This window comes from Hyperoodon ampullatus (assembly GCF_949752795.1).
Source record: "Hyperoodon ampullatus genome assembly, chromosome: 2".
Lineage (NCBI taxonomy): Eukaryota > Metazoa > Chordata > Mammalia > Artiodactyla > Ziphiidae > Hyperoodon > Hyperoodon ampullatus.
Genome location: NC_136915.1, coordinates 97,523,486 through 97,536,634, shown reverse-complemented (window position 1 = coordinate 97,536,634; position 13,149 = coordinate 97,523,486). Strand labels below are relative to the sequence as shown.

Here is a 13,149-nt window from a genome sequence, read left to right as displayed (position 1 = left end):
GAGGTGGGAGGCGGGGAGGGCTGAAATGGAGATGCTCCTAGACCCCTCATCTTGTGTCCCAAGTGTGAGACCAAGCCCAAGAAGGAGGACAGGGAGGAAGGTAAGGAGTTTCTAGGGCAAGTATGAGTTTAGAGTGTTGGTGGAAGTGCCCCAGCCTGGAGGGGTGGGAGGACTAAGGGAATTTTTAAAAAAACTGATTCCCCAGCAAGTTTCCTGGCTTCTGTTTCTTGAAGTTGCAACTCAGTTGCAATTTATCTGCTCCCCACCAAGTCTCAGCCTACTTGGGACCCTCTGAAAGGCTGTTTTCTAGGCTAGTCAGCCTCCTGGGTTCCCACATGATGGGCTCTGTGGGCAAACAGAGGCCAGAGGAGAGGGTGGGGAGCATACTGAGCTCAGGCGGATTGGAGGTCAGCGCATACACGGGGCCTTGATGACAGCCATTGAAGAGGGGTCACTAAACCACTGGTGGGCCCTCCATGCAAGGGGGCAGGGAGAAGGCTGCCAGCCAATTTCCCCTCCCCCCACGTTTATTGACGCTGGACAGACTGATAGAAGTGGCAGCTAGGAACCAGTCTCAGGTCTCCTGACCCCAACCTTTGCCTGTAGCAGAGGCTGGTTCTCAAAGGCCATGAGGGTACATGTAAGACCCCAAGTAAGATGCCTGGGTCCAGGTAGTAGATAAGAAGCACTGAGCTCCTGCCATCCGGGGCTCCAGCAAGAGGAGGGATAGGAAGCCACTGGGAGGGTTGCCCAGGTTTCCATGCCTGCCCATCCAGTGAAGACGTCTCAAAGCTCAGAGCCCAGAATAATGGGGGAGGGGAGTTGGGGGAGGAAGAAGAGGGAGGTCCTGGAAGCCAGAGGCGGTTGAAGAGGCGCTGTCCTGTTCGGGAGTAGCCGGGTGGGGGCCGCTTACTGCTTCTCCACCGCTCCCTGCTCAGCTGCGCTCTCCTGGCCGGCGCCCTGGCCCTGGTCCTGGCCCTTCCCATGCCACGGGGTCTCCTTGAACACAAACCAACAGTTCCCGGCCCACAGGAAGAAGCTGATAAAGCCAAAGAGCTGCAAAGACATCAGGGGGAGGGGGGCTTATGAGAATAGAAGGAGGGCATCCTGGGAACAGGGAGGGGGAGTACCTGTGTGTTGGGGGGAGGGGGAGGTGCAGAGGGCTAGAAAGACTAAAAGAGAACTGGATGTAGAGTCAGGGTTTAAGGCCATCACCCACTAAGGGATTCTCTGGTGAAAGTGTCTAACTCTGTCCACAGCATGCACCCAAGTTGTGGCTTGGTCGCTAGGAGAACCTGGCTCCTGGAGTGGAGCACCGTGCAAAGCATAGCAAGGAGCAAGGGCTCTAGTGGCGCTTCCCACAGCGTCCACAGGCCGTTTTCCGAAGGCCTTGTCGGGGTGGGTGGGGCCAGAGCTGTCCAAGGTGCTCCTTCCCTAGGGTAGCGACCCAGCCAGCTCTATCCAAATATTTATGCAAAATATTTAAAAAACCTATCAGCAGGGAGTATTTAGGGGGAAGTGTACTGATGTCTGCAATCAACTTTGAAATGCATTAAAAATAAGATGGATCGATAGGTGAAGAGAGGCAGATAGATACGGGACAAAGCAAGTCTAGTAAAATGTTAATGGTACTGTCTAGCTGATGAGTGCGTGGCTGTTCATTGTAAAAGTCTTTCAACTTCGCCGAATGTGTGAACATTTTTACAGTAAAAGGCTGTGAGGCTAACACCTATCAGCAGGGTTCCAGCAAGGTCTAGAAGGCTCCCTGATGTGCCAGCCATTAAACCTTTCAGTTGCTGGGCCCGGGGAAGGTTCAGGCCATTTTCAGGGCAGGGCTGAGGCGGCTGGGCTGACAGGAGGGCATTTGCAAAGCTCAGCTACTTACCAACTGATATGGAGATGTTTCAATGTTCTAACAGCTGGGGTGGCCAAATACATGCATACCAGCTAGACCCACCACTGCCCAAAGACCTTTTCCAGCCTGGAGGCCTGAGTGACAATAAGTCCCTTCTCACCCACTCTGGGTCTGCCCCACCGCTTTGAGCCCAGTCACAGCCCTAGGCTCCCCCTCCACCTGCTCCTGTGTGTACATTCACACAGAATATAAAGAGGCAGGAGGAGGGAGAGGCAGTCACAAAGAGCACGCCTGGAGGTGGGGAGAAGAGAGGGAAATGGGAGGCAGAGGGCAGAAGGAGGAAGGCACAGGAGGCTGAGTGGCTCTTGGGTTCCCTCTGCCCAAATGTCCCTCAGGGTCAGCCAGGGGCCAGCAGCCAGCATTAGGTACAGGGGAAGCACTGGCTGCCAGTGCCGGAGAGAGCAGCTGTGGAGACACCCTCTCTATCCCTCTCAGACCCTGCTGTGACAGGCCTGGGCAGCTGGGAGTGTGCTGCCTTCCCCAGACCCCTTCAGTGGCCACAGGTCTCACCACGGAGATGTTGGCCAGTCCCATGGAGGGTGTGGCCCCGGCACTGCACACCGCCTCCTCTCCATTGCACACAGACATGGCTGCTATCAGGCTGGATGGTCGTGTGGCCCCCTTGATGTCAGTCAGGCCCTTGCCCCAGGCAGCTGCAGCTACCAGCCAGAAAAAGGTGAAGGAGACAGTCACACAGAAGTCCTGGGAGGAGCAGAGGGACAGGAAATACAATCAGAAAGGCCTCCATGATTCTGTACTTCTTTTCCTCTTGCCATAAGGCACTGGGATCCTGGGGTCCCAGGACAGCTGCCTCTTCCCATCCTACCCAACACCTAGAGCTTCAGGGAACTCAGATCATCCTAGGGAATCTGCCACCAAGAGAATCCCGCCAGCCAGGGCTACCCCTGCCCATGCCCTCAGAACTGAGGTCAGGTAACAATGTGCCCAGGCATCTGTTGGTCAGTGTCATCCCCAAACCCACGTGGCCTAAACTTGACACTCTCCCCACGCCCAGCCTTTCCTTTGATCACCACTGCTCAGTTACAACTGGTGGCAAAGTGAGGGCAGACTGCAGGAGATAAATGGGGTCTCCTAAGGCACCCTTTCCACCTTGCATGCCTGGGATAAAGAGAAAGTAAAGGGGAAATAATATTGATAATAGCTAGCACTTATGGAGGCTAACTATACACCAGGTTTTTTACATGCATGTTCACTTTATCCTTCCAAAACACTATTAGATAGTTATTATTTTATTCCAATTTTATAGTTGAGGAAACTGAGAGTTAGAGAGGTTAAGGAAATTGTCAAGAGCACACAGCTAGTAAGGGACAGTGCTGGAATTTGAACCAAGCAATCAGACTTCAGCGCCTGCTTCTTGAAGCTATTGTGCCTACTTTGAGTAGAGCAAGCGATGGGAGGTTGGTAGATGCAGAGTCCTGGGACATGGGCCTTCCACTGGCCCGAGGACCCGTGGCAGCCCCAGCACCCGAAGGGACCAACAGCAAAGAGCTGGCAGGGAGATTGAGGAGGTTCACATCCGAGTGTCAGGGACCCAGGAAAGCCACCATGTTTGTCCTCAGCCGGGGAACGTGTCTCCTCAGTGCCTCCACCCCATCCCTCCTGGCTGTGCCCACTCACCACCAGGGGGAAGCGCCTGTTCTCCGTGTAGATGTTGTGGAAACGCAGGTAGAGGATGAGTGCAGCTATGGTGTAGAAGAAGGAAAAGATGCCCAGGGTCACGAAGAACTCGGCGGGGGCAGAGAAGTCCCCCATGAGATGCATGGTCTTGGAGGTGGATTCATCGTCGCAGAGGGGCATCTCATACTGGACCCGGTTCAACCTGCAGGTGGCACGGAGCCCACCCTGAGCTCAGGGCGATCCTCTCCCTGTGGAGGCAGTGGGCTTCCCCTGCCCCAGGAGCAGTCCTGCACTAGTTGTCACCCGAGGACTCTTACAGAACCAAGAAAGGGGCAGGTAGGGAGGAAAGTTTCTGGAGGGAACCTTGCAGTCAGGACAGGAATTTCCCTGGAATTCTGGTCAAACTCTACCTCCCTCTCAGCCACCACCTCACACTCATCCACCCTGCCCAGATACGGTGACCCTGTATTTCCAAGTATCTCTACAACCCTTTAGATTGTAACCACAGTATATATAGTTCATCTATTTCTGGTAGCCAAACCACCAGGGAAATCAGCTTCATTCTGTCCCTGGGAAAGCACAGGTCCACAGTGGCCAAGTTAAGATTGGAATCACCCATTCTCAGGTTTTATTTAGGTCCCCCAATGAGACTACACTGGACAAAATCAAGAGAGAAAAACAAATACCCTATTATGAACAAGAGACAGCTAATCTAACTTGGCTGCTGCTACTAGAAATTTCTGAAAAGCTGAGCCCTGTCCCCATTCCCCTCTGAACACTTGGGCTCTCCCTTCTCTAAGCTCCCAAACACTCAGGAAAGAGTATTGTCCTCTACCTCCTGGTCAAGGTATACTTCCTTGTATTCTGATGGTACTGGTGAGCATCCCCCATCAGCTCTTTATGATCTGAGTACTGACAAGCTTCCTTACCTTCAAGGCAGGGAGGAGGCTGCTGAGGGTCGAGAAGCCTCCACCCCACACTGCATGGGTTCTTTCTGTAGGAGCTGTTGTTACCTGCTATTGGTTATTCATGGACTGCAACATTATTATAACAAGGATTTATTTGAGTTTCCCTTATATTTTTCTCTGGCCAGTGTGTCTGAAATTCCTAAAGGGCAGGAAGGACCTGAGCCTTGTAATTCTATCTGAAACTGGAGTGGCACACAACAAAAGGTCTTTAGGTTTCTGGAGGAGAAAGAGACTAAGCAGGTCCTGCCAATCCAGTGAGAGAGGCTATGCGGGGTCAGAATCAACTCCTGCTCACCTGAAGGGATAGCCGAACGAAACAATGATGGTGCTCACATCCTTGGCTTCGTTGTTGCAGCGAACCGTTGCTCCTGTTTCCCCACTGTAGGAGCCGCAGGACCCGAAGGCGAAAATAGCAAAGAGCTGAGGGAGAGTGAAGACCCTCTGAGAGTCAGAAGGTCAGCTGGCCAAGGTCTATCTCTTCAGAACCACCCTCTGACTCTCAGCCGGTGCAGATATGGGGGGCAGGGAGGGCCAGGAGTCCCAGGGACCCATGGCTTCCTTTGGTCTCCCAGCCTCAGGGTGCTGTGTTCACTGCACAGTGTGTTGGACCAAACAGCCAAATGAATAAGGTTGACTTTGACTGGTACCGGGGAGGGAGATGAAGAGGGAGAAATGGGCAGTTTCCAGGTCTCCCCATTGGATGTGACACTGGAGACCACAGGTAGCCTCCTTAAGATGATGACTAACACAAAGCAATTTAGGCTTTGGAAACTTCTATCTCAAAGTTGGACTTGAATTTCCTCCCCAAGGGAGAGGCACCCTAGAAATAGATTTCCCTGCACCAATCTAGATCAGGAGTGTATGGAATTCTTTCCATTTCTCCTTTGAAGCCATCACTGAATCTTACCATTACCTTCTTGCTAACTTCCAATGGCTTCCTGCCTCAGTGGAGGTATAGCTAGAGGGGACAACCTCTGCCAAGTCTTCCTAGGGGCCAAGGGGGCAAGGGCCTGGCTGCTGTCCCATGGTACTGCCAGCTAACTCCTGTCTCCCAAAGGCACCTTTCCTTTGGCAACTGTGCTGGCTGGGTTGATGCTGGCAGTCCTGGCTCAAGCCCAGAGAAAAGTATCCTCAACTTGCCTTATCAGCCTCTGCTTTTTCCCCAGTGGTATTTCCCTTTATAATCCGTTGCTGCTGCCATTTCTCAGTGTTAAGAACCAGAGGTGTTTCAGGTCACATGAATTGTTTTCCTCTTCACCTTTCATCACATTTTACTAAACCTCCTTCCTTGAGTGACATGAAATTCCCTCATCCTATGATTTTCTAATTTCTTTCTGAGGATACACACTTCGGTTAGAAGGAGGTGAGAAATTGGAGTCTCTGATCCTCCCACATCATCTGTTCAGGCCTCGTTTCCTGTGCACTTACCATTGGCTTGTGCGCGATATAATCATTTGTATTAAGCAGTGAGTTTATTCTGTTAATTTTTCACTTTTTGTACGTTTCTTTGCGATTTGGTATCTTGGATATTAAGCACCTAGAATACAGCTAATTCACATCCCAGTCCTGCAACCAGTGTTTATAGAATAGAGTTGTGTTCACATAATTTTGCTAATGCTTGATAGTATTGTGGAGTGAAGAGACCTGGATCAGGAGTCTGGAAATCCAGGTCCTAGTCTCCTGGCCCTGTCACTAACTGGCAGGGTGACCTCTAATAAGTCATTCTGCTCTCTGAGTCTCAGTTTCCTCCTCTGTAAAATGAGGGGTTTGGAGCAGGTAATCCAAAGGCCTTTTCCAACTCTATGATTCTGTCACTCTCCAAGGGTAACGCTATCAGTGTGCTTTTGGCTGGGCTTGCCAGCAGCTGTGCTCTGTCCCTGGGTGGTGTCCAGTGCCACTGCCCCACCTTGCGTCGCCTGGCCTGGCAGATCTTCTTCATGCTGGAGCCACTGACCCCTCTCTAAAGGTCACAATGGGTACCTCTCTGTTTCTAGGAGGTTTAGTTCAAACAAATGACAATTGTCTCCATCTTAAAAATCATCCAGGAAAGGAGACAGTAAAACCTCTCTCCAATGCCTGCTTAACCTCCTGATCTGACTTAAATTACAGAGGCTGCAGTAGAGCCCTGTTTGCTCATCTTCTTGACAGGCCTGGAGAGAAGTTACTCAAAGCCTCTGTATTATTATCCTTTACATACTCCAAGTTGCCTCCCTGGCATAACAGTGGAACTTCTCTAGCTCGTCCTCGTAAGAATTCTCCAATCTTGTCAGCTCTGTTTCTTGTCAGTTCTCTGATTCCTCTTGGAAGTTTCTTTGTTCCTCTTAGCTTCTGGTGCCCAGAACTGGACACAATTAAGGCGTTACATTCTGGGAAGGGCAGACAGTTGGATATATTTTAACTGTTGGCAGTTAGCCAGTGAATGGCTCTGTAATAGGTTCCCCCCAAAAGTAGGTACTCCTAACTTGGGGCAATGAACAGTCAGTTATGGAGCCTGCTTTTTACCAGCACTCTCTTGACTGGCACTCCTGACCATCCACAGAAAGATGTCATTTACTGAGCATCTACTATGTACCAGGCATTGTTCTAGGCGATATGATTTATTAGTGAACAAAAGAGAAAAAAAAACCCTCTGTCTTCATGGAGCTCCTACTATAGAGCTGCACTATCCACAATGGTAGCCACTAGCCAAGTGTGGCTATTTACATTTAAATTAATTAAAATTTAATAACACTTAAAATTCAGTTGCTCAGACACACTGGCCACATTTCAAGTGCTCCCTAGGCACATGTGACTAGCAGGTTCCATACTGGACAACACAGATTATAGAGCTTTTCCATCATTGCGGAAAGTTCTGCTATGTCCAGATGACAACCTTGAGGTTCTGAAAATCCTGAACCTTTCTTTACGATTCCTCTCTGGGCAAAATATACCCATAGTAACTTTAGTATTAACTGTATTCCCTTCTATTCTGATTCTTTGAAAGTCAGGAGCCTCTAAACACCTTATATAACTTTATTAACCAGAATATATGATTAAATCTGAACATAACACAGTCAGATGGTGTCAGATAACAGATGACAGTTGGCTATGCAAGTGAACGGATGGAGGAATCTCAGCAAAATCTCACAGGTTCACAGAGCAGCAGAGCAAAAAGGATCTCAGAGATTATCAAGCACAATAGTCTCATTTCATAGAGGTGGAAACTGAAGTCCCAAAAGATTTAGTGACTTTCCCAAGGTCACATTTAGCCAATGTGAGAGCCAGGCTGAGAATTCACAACTTCTGATTCCCGGTTCAGTGCTCTTTCTACGTCACCCATTCATTAATCAACAAAGAGTTATCGAGCATCTACTTTGTGCCAGGTGCTGCAGAATCTAAGTTTATTCAACTTATTCAGACCTGGTGCCTGCTCTCAAGAGTTTGCATCCATAAAGGAGAGAGTCATGCTCAGATAAAAACCAAAACAGAACCCTGCAACACAGAGTTATAAAGGCTGAAAAAGATCTCTACCGTGTGCAGGGAGGACTGCAAAGAGAAAGTAGCTCTGCACCTGGGCTGTAGGAGCAGAGAAAGACACGCTTTCCCAGCCCCCTCTACTTTCTGTATCAGATATGCTTTCTTCCTTAATTGTGCCAGGTGACTGAGCCACAGGGAAGAGTGGGGAAGAACAGAAACCACCCCTGTCACCAAGCACAAGGCTCTGAGCCAAACAAGCTGGTCATAAAGAACAGGAGCCAAGAAGACATGGAGACCCTAAGACAAGGGGCAACTCCAGAGCTCTGGTACCAACCAGCCTTCCTCCTCATGGACCTGCATTGCTGGGAACAGCAGTGGTCATACACTGCCACCCTCCTCCCCCTCTTCCTCCTCCTCCACCTCCTCCTCCTCCACCTCCTCCTCCTCCTCCTCTTCCCCCTCCCCCACCTCCCTCTGCATCTCTTTTTTTTTTTCATAAATTTATTTATTTTATTTTTGGCTGTGTTGGGTCTTTGTTGCTGTGCCCGGGCTTTCTCTAGTTGCAGGACTACTCTTTGTTGCGGTGCACGGGCTTCTCATTGCAGTGGCTTCTTTTGTTGTGGAGCACAGGCTCTAGGCACGCGGGCTTCAGCAGCTGTGGTACGTGGGCTCTAGAGAGAAAGCTCAGTAGTTGTAGCGCACGGGCTTAGTTGCTCCACGGCATGTGGGATCTTCCCGGACCAGGGCTCGAACCCGTGTCCCCTGCATTGGCAGGCGGATTCTTAACCACTGCGCCACCAGGGAAGCCCTCTGCATCTCTTTTGGAAAGATGTCAGAATAAGCTTGCTACTTTAAGGATGAGGCTCCACTTTAGTGCTGACTTGCTTTTTGGTGATAATCCTTTGTCAGTCCTGAGAACACTAACATTTTCACTTAGTGCAGGGCACAAGGAAGACAAGTTCTCCCCCAAATCCTATTCCCACAATCATCTCACTGGTTTTTATGGACTCTGATGGTGTACTTTCGAATTCCCCACATTTATGGAAATACCTTATTTTCATTACAGAGACCCCAGGGCCAAATAAGTGACTTTGGCACCTCAAAGGTGAATTACTGATCAAGGGCACACCAAGTTAAAGGTAACGTGACATTATCGATACAGTAACTGAGTAATCCAGGAGATTCGTACCTTACCCTCAAAGTGAGGATTTTGCAGTGACATCTGAATAATCTCACCAAAGGACAAGTCCAGCTGACAGTCTGCATAAGGGGGAAAGTTAGGGAGAAGGAGAGGTTTGGGAACAAACACTTGCTGAATACCTCCTGGACTGCCAGGCTCACCATGGTCTTCCTGAATGCTCCAATGCTTTACAGATATTAGCTCCTGTTGTCCTCCCAGTGAGCTCATGAGATAGATCTTACCCTCATCTACAGATAAGAAACTGAGACCCATGAAGACTTCATCACTTACCCTAGGCTCCATAGCTAGAAAGCAGAGAAAAACTAGTTCTCCAATAATTGGTATATGCCCATGTTATTTTCCTAGCTTAGTGTAGACTTACTTAGTGAGACTCCAGAACTGCAATTGAGGTGAGATTAGTTAATCTTTAAATTTTAAAGAGGTACCCTAAGCTAAGCTACTCACTAATAAAAGAATAACATTACTTTTATCTCACCAGGATTCCAGTAAAACCTTTGCTTTTTGTAATAGTGACAACAAAGTTTTCAATTATCATTACAAAAACTGCAGGTTCGTCTGTGGTTTTTTCCCCCTTTTCCAGACCGGTGTATTTGATCCCTCCAGGCAGGAAATATACAAAAAGTCCCAAACGACATTTTCACTGTCATTTTGGTGCTGGTTCCTGTGTTCACCTGCAGAGACTCAGGGCAAGTGAAACTCACTCTGAATTCAGGCTACCAGGATGGCAGTAAAAGCAAATCATGTCTCTTTATGATGCTACCCTTCGAATGAGGGCTGAGTGCAGAGCCTAGCCCTGGACTCTTGGATTGAGTATTATGAGAGAAAGGCATAACTTCCTCTCTAAGAAGTTGAGGATCTTAAAAGTCAAACAGGGGGCTTCCCTGGTGGCGCAGTGGTTGAGAGTCCACCTGCCAATGCAGGGGACACGGGTTCGTGCCCCGGTCCGGGAAGATCCCACGTGCCGCGGAGCGGCTGGGCCCGTGAGCCATGGCCGCTGAGCCTGCGCGTCCGGGGCCTGTGCTCCGCAACGGGAGAGGCCACAACAGTGAGAGGCCCACGTACCGCAAAAAAAAAAAAAGTCAAACAGGTCTTATTCTTAGGGATCAGAACTGACTGTGGGAGACTAGGCATTGCTTTGTGCAGCCTTATAGAAATGTTGTGGGTATTGGTTTGGGGAGGGTTGGGAAAAGGATAGAAAAGTTGAAGAAGGAAGCTTTTCAGAATCCCTCCCATGGAGGATGATTCCATGGTCTAATAACCTCATTGTTTCCCTCATCCCTTGACAGCCTTTCTCAAATTTCCCTTAGATCCATTTGTCTAGTTTAATGATAAAATTGTACCCTTACATTTCTGGTTCTGCTCCTCTGGACCACTCATAATGGATCCCTAGTTCTGGATGGTAGACACACGGAGCCTTAATATCATTCTTCTACGGCCCCCTCAAGTACTCAAGTGGTGGCTCATGGCAGGGAAGTGGTGGGGGGAGGTGAAAGAGCTCAGTCAGCAGTTGTTCCAACCGCTCTTGAGGCAGTAGAGAGAGTGGAAAGTCCCCAACAGGTCCCAGAGTTTGCACTTGGGAGCTCCGCATGCTGGCCTGTAGCCCCAGTCAGGGTCTCAGATGTCCAGAGGTAACCCCAAATGCACTATTGCCCCCGAATTCCAGATCTGATGATTCTCATCCAAAGGATGATTTAAGAATCAGCGACACAGTGCTAACTCCTGTCTCCAGTGAGTTAAAAGCCCTTTAGAACTCAATCCTCCTCAGTATTAATGGTAACTTATTCCCTAGCTGAATTCTGTGCTGAAAGCACATTAATTAAGTTATTCACACACCATTTGGTGTGTGGATTGTCTAACTTAAATCTCTTCTGTGATAGTGCAATAACTGCTCCCGAAAAGTCTTTATGATTTGAAAGAGTGACTGCACCTGTCCACATTCCTAATTTATACCCAGGAGGCCTTGGGCACCGCGAAGGACAGAGAACATGCTAATGTTTCAAAGTACCAGTGAGGCAGGAGAAGATGGCATTTCCCCTATACCACTACAGGGGAAACTGAGGCCCTGGGCAAGTGATTTCTTCAAGGTCACAGGATAAGTCTAACCCAAGGGCAATGTTCTAGCATGCCAACCCATTTAGAGCAGAAAGGGACCCTAGGGATGGTCTGAACATTTGATTAATATGTAAACTGAAGTCCAAAGAAGAGATTTGTCCAGGGTCAAGTAAGTAGAAAAGGCAGGTCCAGGTCTAGAACCCAGGACCCCAGCTTTCCAGCTCAATATTCTATCTTATTCTACAAGCCACATTTTGGCTGATTTTTATTCTGTCTTACTATTTTTTCTTTTATGGAATCCTAGAACCATGAACTCCATTCATTCATTCATCCACTCCCTCACGCAGTTACAGGAACGCAGATTACTCTAGTGACCTCAACAGGACAGCCACCAAGCCAAGACCCTGTCCCATGAATCCACCTCCAGGATCAGTCAGGTCCTGGTGGGTTTGGGGACAGGATGGTTTCCATCGCCTGCCTCCTTCCGTCCTCTGCCCTCTGCAGCTTTCCTCATTCCCATTTGTCCTCTTCGCCCCTCCCGCCACCGAGGAGTGGTATGTGCAGGATCAGAGTTCTGGAAAGGTTACACCCGAGTCCTCTCGCCCGGGTGAAATGTGAGCGCCCTGGGCAAAGACTCCTTGCACATAGAAGGACCGAATCCGGGGCTCCGCATGCTTCGCTCCTCACCCTCCTGCCACCAAGTGCTGGAGAAGGAGCTCCAGCCCGCCCCTCCCCCGCCCACCTGTCGCCGCCCCCCACCCTTCCTCCGGGACCGGCCTCAGCACCTCCCCGCCCCCCACTTCGGCCACATTGCTCGGGTCAGAGTCACAGCCCAGGCTCCCGAAATAGCCCTCGTCTGGGGCAGCGACTCACCCACTGGAGAACTTTGATGAAGCCCAGCGGCTCCTCCAGCCGCCTCCAGCGCACCCCCACGAGCAGGCGGTCCACCTGCGGAGACAGGGCCCGGGGTCAGGGTGGTGGGGGACCCAGGAAAGCGCTGGCCCTCTTCCTCCCACTCACACCCGGGAAAGAGGGCAGAATAAGGGTCGGCCCGACACCCAGGTGGAGAAGGGGCGGCGAGAGAGCCCCAGGGGCGTGCAGGGAGTACCTGCTGGCGCGGCGACTTGTCCGCCGTGCGACTGGAGCTCTCCGTCGAGGACATGCTGGCGCGGCGGGGCCGGGGCGCGGCGCGCGGTCCGCGGGGACCGCGGTGGGGCTCGGGGCTGCTGACCCGCGGCGGGGTAAGCGAGCTGTACCGATGCGCGAGCGGCCGTCGGCGGCCCGGGATCCAGTCTGGCTGGGTGGGTCGCGGGGGCGCTGCTGCTCGCGCTCGCCGAGGCCGCGGCCGCCGCTCTGCCCCGCCGGCTGCAGAAAACCCCCGAGTCCAATTCAAACTTCTGTCAAACTCGTGAACGAACTTGGCAATAGAGTCACGTGGCGTGCGCTTGAGAACCCTCCTCCCGCCCCCTTAGCTCCCGGGTCCCTGCCCGCAGGACGCCTTAAAGGGACCTGTGGCCTCTGCGGGCAGTTCGGCCGCGAGGGGGCTCAGGTTCCTTGCCAGGAGCCTCCAGGGCCAGTCCCAAGCGAGACATCACAGCTGCCCTGACCCATAGCCAAAGTCGGGAACCAGCCTGGCGCGCTGGCAATCATCGGCTCCTAGTTTATCTTTACTAATTTTCCTGGATTTGGAACTGCTCTGTGCCGTTTTTTCTTCTTTCACACCATAATACTCAGAACCTAAAGGATTTTCATAAAGGCATTATCAGGGCTGAAATAAAGTTCTAAAACTTACAGTTAACAAACTGCTTGCTTCCAAAATCTTCAAGAGCCAGTACAAACGAAATGGGCAATAGAATGTAACTTATTGTTCTGCCTAGTTAGGCGTTGCTTTAATTTGTTAACACCAAAAGCATTCTTAC

The 13,149-nt window shown here is 50.6% G+C and overlaps 1 protein-coding gene across 1 annotated transcript; it reads right to left on the bottom strand.

The window, feature by feature from the left end:
* Positions 1 to 909: 909 nt before the first annotated feature.
* SYPL2 (synaptophysin like 2) lies at positions 910 to 12,392 on the bottom strand (the record flags this gene model as incomplete). The annotated part of the gene is made up of 6 exons (XM_079697933.1): positions 910 to 1,056; positions 2,426 to 2,617; positions 3,554 to 3,755; positions 4,817 to 4,941; positions 12,104 to 12,178; positions 12,339 to 12,392. 6 exons carry the CDS (start codon positions 12,390 to 12,392, stop codon positions 910 to 912), a joined length of 795 nt encoding a protein of 264 aa, XP_079554059.1.
* Positions 12,393 to 13,149: the final 757 nt, after the last annotated feature.